Genomic DNA, 19,952 nt, shown 5'->3' with positions numbered 1-19,952 from the left:
CAGCTGGTTGTACCATCTGTAAATAATTCATCCCTTCCAATAATATTTCTTGAGTAATTACTATGTGCAGATGTGGCACATTATGCGATTCTAAAGCTTAAGCAATCAATTATTAACCTCTTACTTCTAACCACTTCTTATAAGTCTCCGCTGACGTCTTAACATTTTTCTTTGGGAAATGAGAGACCTCTTTCAACAGTGTAATCATTGCTCTCTCATGTATAATGGTGAGTTCTTGGTTGTACTTCTGAACAGAAAACTATGAAGACTGAGTATGCATTAGCTGGGTTAAGTGTTTAATCCACTAAACTAATTAACAATTAGGTTAATCTAGCACATTTTGTCATACACAAAGTCATTACTGCATGTATGGTAATTGGGCATAAATGGCAAGTGGTTCACGTAAATGACTGTAATTAGTACACTAGAGCACAGGCAGAAAATGTAGTTTTGAGATCTATTAGAACAAAAGACAAAGGGAACCTGAATGGTACAGAATGCTACTCTCTCATGCCCCTCTTAAGGTTGAGAATTCAATAATAAAAATCCTAGCAATAATATAAAGTAACATTCATTTATTATGCATAATGTGCACAAAGTGAGAAGTTTAACCATATATAATACAACTTTCCTTTGCAATTGGTGTAAGCATTCTACCACTTACAAAATGAAATAGAGGTTCTCTAGGGTTAAGAAGGAGTTGGTGTGGCACTGTGGGTTAATACGCTGGATTGCAAACTCAGTTTGAACCAAAAGGTCGGCAGTTAAAGCCTACCAGCCACTCCTGAAAACCCAATACAGGGGTGCTATGGGTTGGAACTGACTTGACAGCACTTAACAACAACAAGGGTTAAGAAACACATGTCAAGTGGTATAGTGTAGGGATCGAAAGTCTTTGCATACCAGGGTCCTAGCCCCCCCTAACCACTGTTTCTCTGCCTCTGGATTTGCCTTTCCTTTCTTCAGCAGAGCACACCCATGCATTGCTCCTGAGCTGTCTCGTCCCCCGCCTCCTCTTCTCTACTGTCCCACGCTACTGTCCATTTAGGGTGAAGAACAATGGCTTTCTGATAGCATTAGGCATGACACTCTGTTCTGTCTCACTCTACTCTCCCCACAGACCTCCAGAAAGACACACCATTGAAGTAATGACTCACAAAGCCAGGAGCAGCATGGTTTGACTCCCAAACTCAATCGAGCCCTCCAGTGAGTCAATCTATACACTAGACAGTAGTTGTTGTTAGGTGCTGTGGAGTTGGCTCTGACTCATAGCGACCTGCATACAACAGTACCAAACACTTCCATCCTCACAGTTGTTTCTATGTTTGACTCTATGCTTGCAGCCACTGTATCACTCTATCTTGTTGAGGGTCTTCCTCTTACTCTCTGACTCGACTTTACTAAGTTTGTTGTTCTCCTTCATTCACTGATAGCTCCTGATAACATCTCTCTATATAGGCAAACTTTGACCTACGGGTCAAATCAAATCTGCCTCCTGTTGTTGTTTTTTTTTTTAACAAACAAAGTTGTATTGAAACTCCACCATACTTGTTTGTTGACAAATTGTCTATGGATGCCTATGTGCTAGAGTGGCAGAGTTGAATAGTTGCTTCAGAGATTGTATGATGACAAAGTCTAAAATATTTACTGTCTAGCCCTTTACAGAAACGTTTTTTGCCTCCTGCTCTAGACCATGTGGAAAGCATCCATTGCTCAGGTAGTAAGGCCCCTGAAGACTGTGGTTTCAAACCAAATTAGACCATAAGAAGTGTGCCATGAACTCCGTTTACTACCTCCTAAGTGTGAGACTTTGTTACTTTCATCATCACCATCATATCTTTGTTTATGTAACTGATGCTGGTTTAATCATCTTCATATATATTACCTCATTTAATTGTCATAATAATCTTATAAGGTATACACTATCATTATCCCTGCATTATAGCTAAAGCACTTGGGGCTTAGAAACATTAAGTCATCTGCCCTTGCGAAAAAATAACTGCTATAATTAAGAAAAAGGAAAAAGAAGGGCAGGTAGAGAAAGAATGTTTGTTCCCCTGCTTAAGGTGGTGTGTTTGTGTGTGTGTGTGGAGGGGTGGTGGTGGTGATGGTGGCTGACCCACAGTCTGTCTGGAGAACCACTGTCTTGTGAATCTCCTTGACATGGGAGTTGCAGGAGAGGGAAGCAGATGGTTGGGAGGTTCTGGGAAGCCTCATGCTCTAGCCACTCCAACCACAAGGAAGAAAAAGAGTGGGGAGGAGACTGTGTGGCAACTTGCCCAATACTCACACAACCAGAAAGTGTCTGGCCTATGGAAACCACCATACACTGGGTTCATCTGAATATCTGAAAAGGAGTGCATTCATGCCAGAGTCAAATTTTAGCTTGGCATGTAACTCCAGTCCACAAGTCACCATGCCCTGTGTAAGTCTTCCTTCCATGTGAGCCACGTGGTGGGAAGGAGGAGACTCGTGCTCCTCCTAGAGACAATTTGAGGAATTGCTGCATTGCCTTATGCTCATCTTTATAAACAGCACTAATAAAAACAGTGTGCTCTTTATTAGAAGGGGTCCTGGTGTAGCGCTGTGAGTTAATGCGCTAGACTGCAGTATTGGTTTGAACCTCAAGGTAGGCAGTCCAAGCTCACCAGCTGCTCCTTGGAAATCCTATACAGGGTCGCTATGGGTCAGAACTGACTTGATGGCACTTAACAACAACAAACAACAACAACATTTATTAGGAACATCTGGCTGTGGTCTGGTAGGCTTTTCCTAACTTAATGAGAAGACCATATTGGTGATTCAAAGTCCAGCTCTCCATGTCTTCACAGGAACTGGCCACTCTATCTGTATGTACCCAGCATCAGGTACACCTAGGAGCTAGATAGAAGGGCTATCAAGAACCTGGGTTCAAATACTATTCTTCCATTACTTGTAGTATAGTGAAACGTAGGTAACCTCTATATAAGCAGTTTCCTTTTCTGTGTTAAGGGTACAATGAAATTATGTAGGTAAAACACTTAGAAACAGAACTCATTATTATTGTTACTAGTAGTATAATAAGGAGCTCTGGTAGCATAGTGGTTACAAGTCGGGCTGCTAATCACAAGGTCAGCAGTTCGAAACTACCAGCAGTTCTGCAGGAGAAAGATGAGGTTTTCTGCTCCCATAAAGATTTAAAGCCTTGGAAACCCTATACAGGGTCACTATGAGTTGGAACCAACTCCATGGCACACAGCCACCACCAGTAGTATAGTAATAGTGGTACCAGTACCCATCCTATTGCTATGTCCATTTCTAGGACAGTCAAGCTGATTTAGTGTCTTTGTTATTTCCTTGACCATTTAACTAGAAAACCATTACGAAGCTATTTATACAACCAACCAACTTAACATCTGAATATTCTAACTCACATTGTGACTGTCTGCTGCCTCACGTAGGCCTCACACTCTATGAAACATGTTCTTCATTGCAGAAGAGTGATTTTCAGTCAAACATAATGTAGTCTTTTAAATCACAACAATGAGAAAAATTGGAAATGATTTATAGAACAAAAATTGTTCCAGGAGATACTAAAGAGCCATTTAGCTTTCAAATGTCCATAGAAAACTATTTCTGATAAACTCCCATACTCATACAGGTGATCCAAATGATAGTGAGAATTATTTACAAAAGCCACCAAACACACTCACATGAAAACTCTCTCTCTTTTCATTTCAGATTTTTCTCAGCGTCTTAATAGCAGCTTTAAATCTTGGCAATGCATCTGCTTGTTTGGAAGCTTTTGCAAGTGGACGTGCAGCTGCCTCCAGTATTTTTCAGACAATAGACCGGGTATGTACAAACCAAAAATAAAGTTCTTTTGCAGGTTGAGGGGTGGGAGGACGAACTCAGTGTTAAAATATATATATATATATATATATATACAGCTTGAATAAGTGTTATCATAAGCCCAGCCCAATTCTATGAGCTGGGAATGCAATAGTGAACCCAAACAAATAAGACCCCTGCTCTCATGCTTAATGTGTCCCTGAATGGTGCAAATGGTTAAGGTGCTTAAGTGCTAACCCGAATGCTGGAGGTTCAAGTCCACTCAGACGTGCTTTTAAAGAAGGTCTGATGATCCATTAGCAAAATATTTCCGTTGAACACTCTTAAACAAAAATATCCACTGATCTCTTTATTCCATTGCTGTGACGCTAGGCATCATGAGCAAGCTCTCTGGCGACACCCTCTATTAAATCATCCTTGTATAGTTGGTATAGTTTGTCATGAGCTATTATTTTTTCAATGTGTTGCTGGATTCTATTGACTAGGATGTTGTGAATTTTGGCATCAATGTTCCTGAGGGATATTGGTCTATAATTTTCTTTTTTAGTAATGTCTTTGCTAGGTTTTGGTATGAAGGTTTTGCTCACTTCATGAAATGAATTTTGGGTTTTTTCATCCTTTTCTGTACTCTGGGATAGTTTGAGTAGAACTGGTGTCAGCTATTTTCTAAATGTTGGTAGAATTCACCAAAGAAGCTGTCTGGTGTTGAACTATTTTTTGTTTGAAGATTTTGACAACCTGATCAAGTTCTTCTTTTGTTATATTGTTGTTGTTAAGTGTCGTCGAGTCGATTCTGACCCATAGAGACTCTGTATAGAGTTTCCAAGGAGCAGCTGGTAAGCTTGAACCACTGACCTTGCAGTTCAAACTGACTTTGCAGTCTGACACATGAGCCCACAGTGCCACACCAGGACTCTTCTTTTGTTATGGGTCTATTCAAATTTTCTATTTCAGTCCATGTTAGATTAGGTAGGTAGATTAGGTAGTGTCCATTTCTTGTCATTTCTTCTAGATTTTCAGATTTGTTGGCATGCAATTCTTCTTAGCACTTTTTTGTTATCTTTTCTATTTCTGTTGCCCCTGTTGTAACACCACCCATTTCATTTCTTATTCATGTTATTTGCATCTTCTCCTTTTCCTTTGTTAGATTTGCCAGTAGTTTGTCAAATTTATTAATCCTTTCAAAGAGCCAACTTCTTGTCTTGATTCTATTGTTTTTGTTTCAGTTATTTCTGCTTTAATTTTCATGATTTCTTTTCTTCAAGTTAGTGCAGGCTTATTTTGCTGTTCTTTTTCTGTTTGTTGGGGATGTTGGATTAAAGTGTTGATTTTAGTTCTTTCTTATTTTTGAATGTCTGCGTTGATTTCTATGAATTGCCTCTTGAGCACTGCTTTTGCTGTGTTCCAAAGGTTTTGGTATGTTGTGTTTTCCTTTTCATTTGATTCAATGAGTTGTTGTTTGTTTGCTATTTTATTTCATCTATTACCCAGTGTTTTTTAAGCAAGGCGTTATTCAGTTTCCATGAATTTGATTTTTTCCCCTTGATATTCCTATTGTTGATTTCTAATTTTACGGCATTGTGACCTGAGAAGGTACTTTGTAGTATTTTGATGTTTTCAAATTTAGTGAGTATTACTTTGTTGTTGAACATATGATCTACTCTGGAAAATGTTCCAGGTGCACTGGAAAAGAATGCATATTGTGCTATTGTTGGATGGAGTATTCTATGAGGTCAAGTTGATTGATTGTATTGTTTAGTTCTCCTGTATCTTTGTTGAGTTTCTTTCTAGTTGTACACTTCTTCATTGAAAGTGGTGTTTCTTTGTCTCATGCAAATTCCTATGCTGAGGTTAATTTGTTTTGAGTTTTCTTGTCATTTTTTTGTTTTGCTATTGCTTTAGGGTTTACTAAATCTTTGTAGTTTTCCTCTTTTCTATTTTTGTTGAGGAGACACTTTATTGATATTCTTTGAGATTACCCTATAGTTTATTAATTTCTTCCCAAATTTAAAGTAATCTATTTTATCTTGAAATCTTCTTGGCTTCCTCCTTATTTGGAAGTTCTGTAACTACACTATTACTACTTTTTACTTTATGATTTTATTGTTGCTACAAACGAAATCTCTAGTTCCCTATTATCAGTCTGGTAGGTTTGCTTTACTTTAGCTACTTCTGTATCTGACTTGTGGCATCCCGGTGTGGCGCTGTAGCATAAGCACTGGGCTGCTAACTGCAAGGTCGGCGATTAAAACCCACCAACTGCTTCTCAGAAACCTTATACAGGGCCTTTATAAGTCACAACTGACTTGGCAGCACTAATAAAAAACAGCAAATCTGACTTCTGGGTAGTATTGTCATGTATGGTAATCTCAGGTTGTTGTCTGTTGGTTCTCTGTCCAAATAAATTGATCTGTTTTTTATAAATTATTTTAATTCCTACTTATCTGAAAATGTCTTAATTTCACTGTCACATTTGAGGGATATTTTTTCTGGACCTGTGATTCTTGGTTGACTACTTTTTACTTTTAGAATTTTATATATGTCATTTTGTTGCCTTCTTGCCTGCATGATTTTTGCTAAGAAACCAAAGCTTAGTTCTTATTGGCTCTCCTTTGTAGGTAACTTCATTTTCCCCAAGCTACTCTCAGGATTCTTTTCTTGTCTTTGGTTTTGGAAAATTTAATTATAATATGTTGAGGTCCATATATTTCTGAGTCCAGGTGTGGATTATAGGTAAGCATTGGACTGCTAACCACAAGACTAGCGGTACAAAACCACCAATCCCTACCTGGAAATCCTATGCAGGGTCACTATGAGTCAGAACTGACTTGACAACACTTAATACAACAATACACTTCTGAAGGTGGTGTTTCCATCTCCCTGACCCTTCCCCAAAGAGCCCTAGTGGTATAGTGGGTTAGCATTGGGCTGCTAACTGAAAAATTGGCAGTTTGAACCCACCAGCTGATGCACAGGACAAAAATGAGGCAGTTTGTGAGTGTTTTGGTGTACATTAAACAAACAAACAAACAAACAAAAAAACCCCAAAAAAACAGAGGGAATGGAAGCAAATGCTGTTGAATGATGATGCATGCAACAAAATGAAATACGATAGGGTGAATGTAAAGCTGATGTTCTCCCATGTAAACTATCATTCAATTCACAATAAAAACTTAAAAAAAAAAAAGAGGCAGTTTGCTTCTGTAAAGATTTGCGGCCTCAGAAATGCTAAGGAGCTGTTCTGTTCTGTCCTACAGAGGGGATACTATGAGTTGCAAATGGTTACATGGTTGTAGGTTGGTTGATTGGAATCTTTCCACATATAATTCTGTAATCTTCAGTTTACATCAAGTCAAAACACAGTTTTGGTATCCTTGAGGGACTTAATCTTGTTTCTTTTAAATGTTCTTAGGGTTTGGGGAACAGAAAGAAGTCTTAAGGGGCAAGATCAGGGCTATAGGGCAGGTGGGGTAAGATTTTCCAATGGAATTCTCTTCTTGTAAGACAGCCCTTGGTATTCTTGAAGAATGAGCAGATGTACTGTTGTGATGGGAAAAAAATTCCTCTGTTCAACTTTCCTGGACTTTTTCTCACTAATGTAGTTTAAAAATTTCAGGAAACTTCTTCTTAATAAGCCCCTGTGCTTTGTTTTGAAGGTACCCTAATAAGATTAAGACACGTGTATTACTGAGAGAACTTGTCTACAGCCATCCACGATCATAGAGATACATGTATATGCATGTTTTATTTGGAACAGATCCATTTATTATGGATTGAAACCCTAGTAGCAATGTATTTTGAATTACCCAAGTTTATGGAATTAAATTAACAACAACAACTCAAAAGATTAGGTAGGAACCTTACAGGGCAACGAATTTAAGTTATGAGGGAAGAACAACTCAAAAAAACAGGTGAGAATGGTTGTACAGCTCCAAGAATGTGATCAGTGTATGTCACTGCATTGTACATGTAGAAACGGTTAAACTGGTGTGTACTTTGCTATGCATATTCTCATCAATAACAACAACAACAACAACAAAATAAAACTTTAACCAAAAAAAGAAAGAGAACCTTATGGAGCATAGTTCTGCTCTGACACATATATATCTCCATGAGTCAAAGTTCACAGGAGGTCAGTGGGGCATGGGAAGCGAGCATGGGGAGGTGGCTGGTGACAGAGATAAATGATGGGAAATGATTCAAGGGGCTGAATGAGAGATCCTCAGAGTGAGCATGAGGCGGGGGTTGGAGGAATGGGAAGGGACCAGGTAATGCAGGGCTTTAAGGCTAGATTCATACAATTGGAGAATAACAGTAAGTCTCTATGAGTTTATTAATGCCTTAGTAGCCTTGTTAAGATTTGCTGTTAAAGCATGCAAGTTAGTAAGTTGAAATCCAAGAACAGAAGTGAGAAGATATTATGTCTTTTTTTTTTTTTTTTTTTTGAAAAAAATGTTCTAGACTAAGAATCAGAAACCCTGAAAGTTCAGAAAGATACTTTGTAGGGCCCCCTGAACTATGGATACTTTCTGCCAAACATTGAGGCTCTAACCTGTCTGAAGAACCTCTTCATCACTTTGTCTGTTTTGGATTTTGGGGTTTGGGAAATGATTTTGTCTTTTTATTTTAAAAAATGGATATTATTTGAAATGAAACACATAAAAATATTGAGCTATCCAAATTGTACCTCATTCTTAGGGTTGCTATATGCTCAAATAAGATGATGACTGTAAATGTACCAGAAACAATCGAATATTACTGAAAACTAAGGCATGTAAAATTATTTTTATATCTTTACAAGAGACACAAAAAGAAGAAAGTAGATTACATTATACCCTCAAGTAGAGCTTTGATGATGAATTTCTTTCACAAGTGTGGGATAAGGAAGATTGTTTTAGATGTTGAAGGTGATCCTCATTTTTTGATGAACTAGAATAGCTAAGTCCTAGATGTTGTTGTTATTAAGTGCCGTTGAATCAATTCCAACTCATATCAACCCTGAATAGGGTTTACAAAGAGTGGCTGGTGGGTTTGAACTGCTGATCTTATGGTTCAAACTGACTTTGCAGTCCAATACATTATCCTGCAGCACCAACTCAGGACTCCAAGTCCTATCTAGATTCACTAATAACAACACAGATGAAGCTAAGAACATAAGTTGAAAGTTGGTAGTATTTGAAGACATCAAATACTTGAGGATAATAGATATTAATTATCTATAGTGATGAGTATTCTGGAACACTTAATTGTGTTCATGAGGAATCTGTACATGAACCAAGAGGCAGTTGTTCAAACAGAACATGGGAACACTGAATGGTTTAAAATTAAGAAAGGTGTGTGATAGGGTTATATTCTTTCACCATACTTATTCAACCTGTATGCTGAGCAAATAATCCAAGAAGCTGGGCTATATGAAGAAAAACATGGCATCAGAATTGGAGAAAGACTCATTAACAACCTGTGATATGCAGATGATACAACCTTGCTTGCTGAAAGTAAAGAGGACTTAAAGTATTTACTGATGAAGATCAAAGAGCACAGCCTTTGGTATGGATTACATCTTAATGTAAAGAAAACAAAATCCTCACCACTGGACCAGTAAACAACATTCTTATCAACAGAGAAAAGACTGAAGTTGTCAAGGATTCTTCTTGGATCAACTATCAACGTTCAAGGAAGCAGCAGTCAAGAAATCAGACGACGTATTACATTAGGCAAATCTGCTGCACAAGACCTTTTTAAAGTGTTGAAGAGCAAGGATGTCAGCTTGAGGACTAAGGTGCGCTGGACTCAAGCCATGGTATTTTCACTAACCTCATATGCATGCGAAAGCTGGACAGTGAATAAGGAAGACCGTAGAAGAATTAATGCCTTTGTGTTATGGTGTTGGACGAGAATATTGAAAGTGTCATGGGCTGCCAAAAGAACAAACAGATCTGTGTTAAAAGAAGTACAGCCAGAGTGCTCCTTGGAGGCCAGGATGGCCAAACTTCATCGCTCATCCTTCGGACATATTGTCAGGAGGGACCAGTCGCTTGAGAAGGATATCATGTTTGGCAAGGTGGAGGGTCAGAAAAAAAGATGAAGACCCCCAGCAAGATGGATTGGCCAAGTGGCAGCATCAATGGGCTGAAGCGTGTCAACAATTGTGAGGTTAACCCAGGACCAGGCAGTATTTCATTCTGCTGTGCATAAGGTCGATATTGGTCGGTACTGATTCGATGGCACCTAACAACAACAACAACAATAGTGGATACTCAAAAAGAGACTACTATTGGACCCCAGCTTGGATAGATACTTTACCTCTCTGAGACTTTACTTTTATTAACTGAAAAATGGATATCTCACCTGTCTGCTTAGGTATGTTGACGATTACATAATTTTCAAAAGCATGTTAAAACAACTTGACTTTCATATATAGTAAGATATTGGTAAATGGTGGTTAAGTGCTCAGCTTCTAAGCAAAAGGTTGATAGTTCAAATTCACCCAGTGGCTCTGGGAAGAAAGTCCTGGCCATCTATTCTGGAAGATTATATAGCCAAGAAAACCTTCTGAGGCAGTTCTACTCTGCCACATGGAATCTGAGTCAAAAGCGACTTGATGTCACTCAACAACAACAACAGCATTATTATCAGTAGTAATCCCAAGTACTTAATTTGATAGCAATTTAACAATTTATCTTTTTAGCACATCAGCAGTGTTTTACCTGGTACTTTTCCTGTTTTTTGAGTGAATTCAAATTGACATTTAAAGTTTAATGTCATATAAATATTATATACATATATGTGTGTGTGTTACAATTTGTTTCTATTTATCTTTTTATTTTTCGCTGTAGCAACCAGTCATTGACTGCATGTCAGAAGATGGTTACAAGTTGGATCGAATCAAAGGTGAAATAGAATTCCATAATGTAACATTCTACTATCCCTCCAGACCCGACGTGAAGGTGAGTTGCAATCTTTGTCCCAGAAACAATGGACATTTTCATTTATGATGATTAATTCCCAGAGCCACAAATGACTTGTTGTTCTGAAGGCTGACTCAGTTTCCAGGAACAGGGAACTGACACATGTTTCTCTGGAAGTGTCCTTGGTTGTTGTGACATTTTCAGGTGACATACTACATTCCTTTATGATAGTTATACATGCAGATTCCTTTAATTGGAAAACCCTTTCAGGTGACCTCTGACAACCCTTTCAGTTAAACTTCAAGGCACTCTGAAAATTCAAGAAGTACAGCTTCATTAATTATTTCCTTAGAGTTTGCAGAAGGCAGAGCACACTGAGTAGGGTATGAAGTAGTGAAGGAAAGGTGCTGTCTTTGTAGTTTATGTTCACAAGGATTACTGGATCAGTCTTTGTAGGAAGATAACCTTATGATATTGCGCTCACTTGTCTTGTACTTGGTGGTCATCCAGAGTCATTACTGTTAGGTGTTGTTGAGTCAGTTCGGGCTCACAGCAACTCCAGGTACACCAGAACGTCATACCACTGCCTGGTTCTGTGCCTGTGTCCTCACAATTGTCACATTTGAGCCGGTTCTTGCTGTCACTGTCAGTCCATCTTTGGGAAATCTTCTTTTTTACTGACCCTCCACGATGTCCTTCTCCATGGACTGGTTTCCTCCTGACAACATGAAAGATATGCCACCCTTGCTTTTAAGGAGTATTCTGGATATACTTCTTCTAAGACAGATTTGTTTGTCCATGGTACTTTCCATATTCATCGCCAACACCGGAACTCAAATGCATGGATTCTTCTATGGTCTTCCTTATTTATTCACTGTTCATCTTTCAGATGCATATGAGGCTGTTGGGAATACCACAGCTTAAGTCAGACACAGCTTAGTCCTGAAAGTGACATCTTTGCTTTTTAACACTTTAAAGAGGTCTTTTGCAGCATATTTGCCCAATGCAAGATGCTGCTTTCAAGAATGTTGATTGTGAATCCAAATACAATGAAATGTTAGTTTGCCGTAATTCTGATACTACAGAGTATATAATGCCCCTTCCAATTATATATTTGAGATATATTTCTGATTAATGCTATATATCACATAAGATTGTGATATATAATACCATGTCATAATGTATATAATAGAGGTGAAACGTTAGTATACTGTAATTCTGATACTGGTGGTGGTGGCTGTGTGCCGTGGAGTCAGTTCTGACTCAGAGTCACCCTGTACAGGGTTTCTGAGGCTGTAATTCTTTATAGGAGCAGAATGCCTCATCTTTCTTCCACAGAGCAGCTGGTAGTTTCGAAGTGCTACAGAGTATGAGATTCCTTCCAATTATATATTTGAAATCTATTTCTGATTAATGTTATAAATCACATAAGTATGTAAACATCATGTTATAATGTATATAATAGATGAGTCTGGATGTGGCACTGCGGGTTAATGTGCTGGACTGCAAAGTCAGTTTGAACCACAAACTCATTGGATCAAGTTCACCAGCTGATCCTTGGAAACCATATACAAGGTTGCTATGGGTTGGAACTGACTGGATGGTGCTTAAAAACAACAACAACAAATGTATATGACAATGCTTTGAAAAATATAAATCACAAAGTAGCACTCACTCACTTAATAAAGGATGGCTATAACCTCCTTTGGACTTCTGCTGTGGTGCTATAGAGTAAGCACTGGACTGCTAACAGCAAGGTCAGGGGTTCAAACCCACCAGCCATTCTTTGGATATTCTATACAGGGTAGCTATGAGTGCAGGGTAGCTATGAGTTGGAATTGATTCAACTGCACTTAACAACAACTTTTTTTAGAGCAGGTATTCAGAACCAGCTCATAATTGTTGCTCAACAAATAATTAGTTGAAGTGAAGTACGTTAATTTAATTTCTATTGTATCTTCTAGTCCCAGTGCCAATAGTTTGCTTTATAAAGCCTTCTTTTGTTGTTGTTAAGTGCCGTCGAGTCGGTTCCAACCCATAGCGACCCCGTACAGGGTTTCCGAGGGTGTAAATCTTTACGGGAGCAGAAAGCCTCATCTTTCTCCCGCGGAGCGGCTGGTAGTTTCGAACCACTAACCTTAAGGTTCGCAGCCCGATTCGTAACCACTACGCTACCAGAACTTAGGTCCATAAATGTTCTTCATTTATGCTTCAAACACGCCAGTAGCCCTGTTATGCCCACATTGTATAGGGAGTATTATAAAGACCAAAAGAACACGGGATACCTACCTGCCTGCCTGCCTGTCTGCTTGCCTGCTGAAGCATATAGACAATATAGCCCAGTATCTGAAAATGTATTTAAAAGCCTGACTCTCTAATATGGAATGAAAGACACATGACATTTTGTTACACACAGTACTCCAAATCCCCTTTCCATAAGCACTAAAATAAAAAACGTTATTGGTGTAGATTTTTACCACCATCCCTCCCTACCTTTGAGCCTAGTAAAAACACCACCAACATTTTATTAGGGAAATCCATTAAAATATGTTCACATACAATGCAAGTGCATGAACGCTGAAAGTTTGTAAATTGACTTATTGTTATTCTATGATCAGTTAATTCGTACTTTATTTCTAACAATGTATTTTTCTTTAACTAGAATTTAACTTTAATTGGAACAGTCTCCTTGTAATACCTTAGTATGCCAGAAGTATTTTAAGTGCGATTTTGGAGTATCATTTAAAACGTTATCATGGTGTATTAAATTTAGTGTTAATATATATCATTTTTATTTATTGCTGGTGGTGGTGGTGTGCTGTGAGTTGGTTCAGACTCACAGCAACCCTGTGTAGGGTTTCCGAGGCTGTAAATCTTTTTGGGAGCAGGAAGCTTCATCTTTTCTTCTGTGGAACAGCTGGTAGTTTCAGACAACTGACTTTGAGGTTAGCAGCTCAACTCGTAGGAATACCTGGACCTACCAGAAGCTGAAGAGACCAGGAAGCATCTTTCTCTACAGCCTTCAGAGAGTGTGTGGACTTGCTGACAGCCCAAGTTTGGCCATTATATACAATTCCATTGCTTTAAGTTAAAAATAAATAAATAAATAAATAAATGGATGTGCTAAATGTCCTGGTGTGGCACTGTAGGTTAATACACTGGACTGGAAAGTTGCTTTGAATGATAAGGTTGGAGGTTCAAGCTCACCAGCTGCTCCTTGGAAACCCTATACAGGGTTGCTATGGGTTGGTACCGACTCGATGGCACTCAACAACAACAAATGTTAAAACTTTGTTCTAGGCACTATTTACTAATTTGCTAGTTAATGGTGGATATCTATGGATATCTATGGATATCTTGGGGCCTTGTGTCACACACAACAAACACACACATACACACACACACGTCTTCACAAAGCATGCTGACTGGTAACTTAATAGCTTGGTTAGGTACAGTCTGATAACCTATACTCTGTTGTGTTCTCTTCTCTCTAGATTTTGAGTAACCTCAGCATGGTCATTAAATCAGGTGAAATGACAGCTATAGTAGGATCCAGTGGAGCTGGGAAGAGTACAGCCTTGCAGCTCATTCAGCGGTTCTACGACCCCAGTGAAGGCATGGTGTGTGTCTTCCAGAAGCCTCGCATACCCTGGAACGAGGGGAGTGTGTATGGGATGTGCTGGCCAAACACAAAGGCTTAGCATACACTGACAGTGTCCGGGCATAGCTGATTGAAGTGATTTCTGAGTGAATGACTGGGCACGTCCCCACATGGGACAGTGTTAAATGAATAACCAGTTGGTTCATTCAGTGATGTAATGGAATGTTAAGATATACGCAAAATGGTATTGTGGCCTCTTCAGTGAACTAAATTTTCCATTTCTTTCATTGTATTGTAACGAAATCATGACTGTTTCTCTAAGTTCCCAAAATACATAGTGTCAAAAAGCTAATATGACAAGAAATTAGCAGGAAACTGCTCTTGGTCACTGCTTTAAGAAGTTAGGACTTAAAAAACACTCATTATCTAATTTCACAAGCCACTTAATATCTTTTCTTTATATTTATTTGACTCTAAAAGGAGCCCTGATGAGTAAGTGCTCAGTTGCTAACTGAGATGTCTGTGATTTGAACCCAGTAGCTACTCTTTCAGACAAAGATGCAGCCATAAAGATTGTTGTTGTTCAGTGTCTACAAAGTACGGTTTACTATAAAGCATATGCTTGTGCATACAAGATGAAGATCATCCTTTGTATTCATTGCATGTTTGGAAGCCCACTTTTCATCATAAATTAAAACATACCAAGGAGTTAAAAACTTACCATTTATGGGCCAAACAGGTTGCATGAAATGATCTTTATATCATTTGTATTTCTGCAATGAACTGTGCAGCAGCCATCCTTGATTTCAATTATATACAGTTGTCCCATGGTGTCCTTGGGGCATTGATTCCTGTACCCCTCCTCTCCATCCCTATCCCTCATACCATACCAAAACCCAAATATGTTTCAGTTCCTTCCTTACATAAAATGTCAGTAATATTTGTACGTACCCTATATAATTATCCTTATGCTTCAAATCATCTGCAGATTACTTAAAATACCTAATATAATACAAATGCTATGAAAATAGTACTTTACATTCCCTATAAGCCTTTGAGATATTGCTTTGACCACTCAATTTCTTTCTTTTTTTTTTTTCCCTCCCAACCTCATTGAGGTTGGTTGAATGCACAGCAGGATACCCAGGGTCAACTGTATTGCAAACCTTAACCAATCATAGTACAAGAGAAAAAGTTCCACTTACAATTTGGTCACTCCACTTCTCTTCCCAAGTACAGAATAATATTTTGATTCAGAACCTTGAAGGGTTGATTCCAAGAGATGTGACTTTGTGTTTACATGCTCCAGGTGACCCTAGATGGCCATGACATTCGCTCTCTTAACATTCAGTGGCTTAGAGCTCAAATTGGCATAGTGGAGCAAGAGCCTGTTCTGTTCTCCACCACAATTGCAGAAAATATTCGATACGGCCGAGCAAATGCAACAATGGAGGATATAGTCCGAGCTGCCAAGGAAGCCAATGCCTACAATTTCATCATGAACCTGCCACAGGTACCTTAGCTCTGTATTTCCAGGGCAGAAATCCAAAAGTCAGAGAAGGAAAAAAAGTCATATGCATGTCTTAAAAAAAAAATAAAAATATATATACCTATTTGAAACTACCAGCTGTTCCATGGGAGAAAGATGAGGCATTCTGCTCCTGTAAAGATTTACAGCCTCAGAAACCCTGTACAGGGTCGCTGTGAGTCGGAACTGACTCCACGGTACTTACCAGCAACATCTAGTATCTACTATCTACTGCTTGGCTGAAAACTGTGGTCCATGAGGGTGAGTTCCTTTCTAGACCTCAAGGGTGGTCAAGGGTGGGCAACCATAGTCCCAGAGTCTCAGGCTCCTACCGTCTCTTTCTGACAAGTAAGCCTGGTTCTTTTTTTAAAATAATAATTCTGAGTTTTGAGTTTTGAATATGTATGTATTTTGATTTGAGTCCTAAATAATTTAAATGTCTAATGTCATGTTTTAGTTTCATGCCTATGATTAATACCATGAGTTTTCCCCTTTGTCTAAAAAAAAAAAGTTGGGTTAACATTAAAAATTACCAAACTTTCTTTTAATATGCTTCCTTTGGCAAAGTTATGGAAACTTCTTAGCCATACCAAACACCTTGAGGGGATGAGTCGCTGGGTCTGGGGAACATCAAGGTCAGTTGGCATAACATAGTCCACAAAGACAATGCTGTGTAATCTGCTTTGGGGAGAAGCTCCTGTGGTCTTCCAAGCCCATGAGTAGCCATCTATGCTGCAGTGATTGACCTCTCCCCACCTAGTTACTCGCCATCAGCACTCCTTTGATGTCTACCACTGCCACTGTTCTGTTCTATTATGATTAATATATTGTGACAACATCACAATATTTTAAAACAATGCCTCACGTATAGCCTTTCTAAATAATAACACCCAAAACAAAACACACTTTCCTCAGAATTATTGTGTACATATGAATTTCTCAGGCATTGGTATGCTAAGTCAAGGAAGAATTATAATTAGTGGTCATGAGTTGGAATCGAGTTGATGACAACTAGCAAAACATGTGATGGTTTTTACTAGGTACAAGGCACAGTTCTGAGTGCTTTATATCCATTAACTCACTTAACCTTCCCAGCTATCCTGCCAAGCAACTACTATTATTACTCCCATTTGTAGATATGTGTCAGAGTAGGACTGTGTTCCTTAGGGTTTTCAATAGCCAGACTTTTCTTCTGAGACACCTCTGGGTGGAAGGATACCGATTACATTGCAAGTAAGCAAGAGAGAAGGTTCACATCCAAGCAATCTAGCTCCAGAGTCTGTTACCTTTATGAATAGAATTGCAGTTGTGAGTTTGATACAGTCTAGTGGTGAAGGAGCTCTGGTAGCATAGTGGTTACGAATCGGGCTGCGAACCTTAAGACCAGCAGTTCGAAACTACCAGCCGCTCCGCGGGAGAAAGATGAGGCGTTCTACTCCCGTAAAGATTTACACCCTCGGAAACCCTGTATAGGGTCGCTATGGGTTGGAAACGACTCGACGGCACTTAACAACAACAAGTGGTGAAGGAGTGTAAATTTTCTAATCAAACTGCTTCTGTAGAAATCCCAGTTTCTCTACTTACAACCTTTATCAACTTGGGCAAATTACTTTAGCCTTTTATACCCCAGTACTTCCTCATCCATCAGTTGAGAAGAACAGCCGTTCACACCTCATAGGATGGGTATAAGACTTAAATGGTAAGCATATATAGCTCAGCACATTCCAGACACATAGTAGATGCTCAGTGAAGGTGGGCTAATAATAAACAAGATAACAGCTGGACCACCAGTGCCTTATATTCCAATGTAGTGCTAGACACACAAGAGTTCAGTAACAATTTGCTGTTGAAGGTAATAATGATACAACTAGCTTTACATTGCCTTTGGCTGTGTGGTATATCAAGAGATAAGATACAAGGGTTTGATGATGTGTATTAACCATGGAGTCCTGGTGTGGCACTGTGGATTAATACACTGGACTGCAGTATCGTATTGAATCGTGAGGTCGGTGGTCCAAGCTCACCGAACCACTCCTCAGAAACCATGTACAGGGTTGCTCTGAGTTGCAACAGAGTCGACGGCACTTAACAACAACAACATTAACCATTTAAGATGAATTTCTAGGACCCTGGTGTTTCACTGTGGGATAAGCACTGGACTGCTCACTGTAAGGTCAGTGATTCAAACATACCAGCTGCTCCTTGGGTCGCCATGAGTTGGAACTGACATGATGGCACTTAACAACAGCAAACTAATTTTTACTTTGCCTCAAAATTTTTATTTGAAGTTGAGCTAAAGAGGAATATTTATACAGTCCAGTGAACCTGGGGATGAAAACATAAATCAATTTCTCCATCGCACACACACATATATTGATTGGACAATAACCTGTTTCAGGAAGGGGACTTTCCATGAAAATTGGAACTGTGTAAATTTATGCCTGAGGAGAAAGCTAGGAACCATCAAATGCTTCTCCCTTGGTTACTGGTTGTCACGGTCTTCCTAGAAATTTGACACCCTTGTTGGAGAAGGTGGAAGCCAGATGAGTGGTGGCCAGAAGCAAAGAGTAGCCATTGCCAGAGCACTTGTCCGCAACCCCAAGGTCCTGCTTTTGGACATGGCCACCTCAGCGCTGGACAATGAGAGTGAAGCCATGGTTCAAGGAGCACTGAGTAAGGTTTGTTGGAAGTCTGAGTTCATTTCTGAGGCCCGTGTGAAAATGCATGGGCTGCTGTAGGAGAGGCAGCTCACTGGGGAAGGGGAAGAGAGAAAAGAGAGAGAGAGGAAACCACACAGTCATGCTTCATGATTTACAGATTCCATATTTGCAAATTCAGTTAATTTAAAATTTTTATTTACAACCTCAAATCAATACTTGTGGCACTTTGACTACCTGAACACATCTTCAGGGGGGTGAAGAATTTGTGTTGCTTATTGCCCATGTTCCCAAATGAGTTGGAACAAGCTGGGAACTCTGCCTTCAAGTGTCTTTTTTGCAGCCTACTTATATGTGCTTTTTTTTTTTTTTTTTTGCTTTCTGTTAACAATTTGTTGTAAAAAATGGCCGTCCAGTGTAATTGTGAAATGTTGTCTAGTGTTCTTAAGCACAAGACAATGTGATGTGCTTACAGAGGAAATAAGAGTATTGATAAACTTTGTTCAAGCCGGAGTACCAATGTTGTAGCCTGCAAGTTTAATGTTAATAAATCAGCATTATAGATCAAACTGTCTATAAACAGAGAAACATGTAAAACAAGGTCATGTACCGATTAGAAGATAAAAATATCATGACCAGAGGCTAGCAGGAACATAACGTTATATTTTCCCAATAGCCATGGTTCAAGATTCTCTCATTCAGAGTAATGGACACCCTCATAGAACATTACCTCATAACAAGAATCGACTACATTGAATACTGCATGAATCAATGGATTCTGAATGGCTATTGAGAAAACATTGACAGATTACAGATGAACAGAAGACAATTATGATTTGTTTCTAGAAACTGCATGTAATACATTCAAAATTTGTTCAGTCTGTCTTAAAATATGTAATTAAAATTTTTCTTGGCTGTCAATTAGTAGTAGCAATCAGAACAATGGGCATTGGTGTTGATGGTCATGAGAAAGTTTACTGGCCTTTCCTGATGTCTGACAGCCGATTTGAAGATTTTTCCAGGGACCAAGGCTCTGACATATATTGGATCTGAGATGATCCCAAAGAGAATGTAAGCTCTGTTTTACAGTCTCACTTAATGGTGCGTTGTGTATGCTTACAGATTCAGCATGGGCATACGATTGTCTCAGTTGCCCATCGCCTGTCCACGGTCAGAGCTGCAGATGTCATTATTGGGTTTGAACATGGCACAGCAGTGGAAAGAGGCACTCATGAAGAACTGTTGGAAAGAAAAGGAGTTTACTTCACTCTAGTGACTTTGCAAACTCAAGGAGATGGAACTGACAATCAAACAGATGTGCAGGGCAAGTGTCTTTCCTTTATGCATGGTTGCACATTGAACGCAACAAATATATAGATACATACAATACATATACACATATGTGTATATATATATATATATTCTTA

General features: G+C 39.0%; 1 protein-coding gene across 4 annotated transcripts in view; it reads left to right on the top strand.

Annotated features, from left to right (window-relative positions):
* ABCB11 (ATP-binding cassette, sub-family B (MDR/TAP), member 11) overlaps positions 1–19,952 on the top strand; it is a 109,481-nt gene that overhangs the window by 38,884 nt on the left and 50,645 nt on the right. For 2 of the 4 annotated variants that reach the window (XM_006867017.1, XM_006867015.1), the window contains exons 10-15: positions 3,721–3,834; positions 10,668–10,778; positions 14,234–14,359; positions 15,650–15,853; positions 18,376–18,546; positions 19,648–19,849. In XM_006867017.1, coding sequence (XP_006867079.1) covers positions 3,721–3,834; positions 10,668–10,778; positions 14,234–14,359; positions 15,650–15,853; positions 18,376–18,546; positions 19,648–19,849 — 928 coding nt within the window. Of the gene's footprint in view, positions 1–3,720; positions 3,835–10,667; positions 10,779–14,233; positions 14,360–15,649; positions 15,854–18,375; positions 18,547–19,647; positions 19,856–19,952 lie in introns of all 4 variants that reach the window. The other 2 variants (XM_006867016.1, XM_006867014.1) reach the window with 1 other exon arrangement.

Source organism: Chrysochloris asiatica, unplaced genomic scaffold, assembly GCF_000296735.1.
Source record: "Chrysochloris asiatica unplaced genomic scaffold, ChrAsi1.0 scaffold00099, whole genome shotgun sequence".
NCBI lineage: Eukaryota > Metazoa > Chordata > Mammalia > Afrosoricida > Chrysochloridae > Chrysochloris > Chrysochloris asiatica.
The sequence above is the reverse complement of the archived record's forward strand: the minus strand, read 5'-3'. Positions and strand labels throughout refer to the sequence as shown.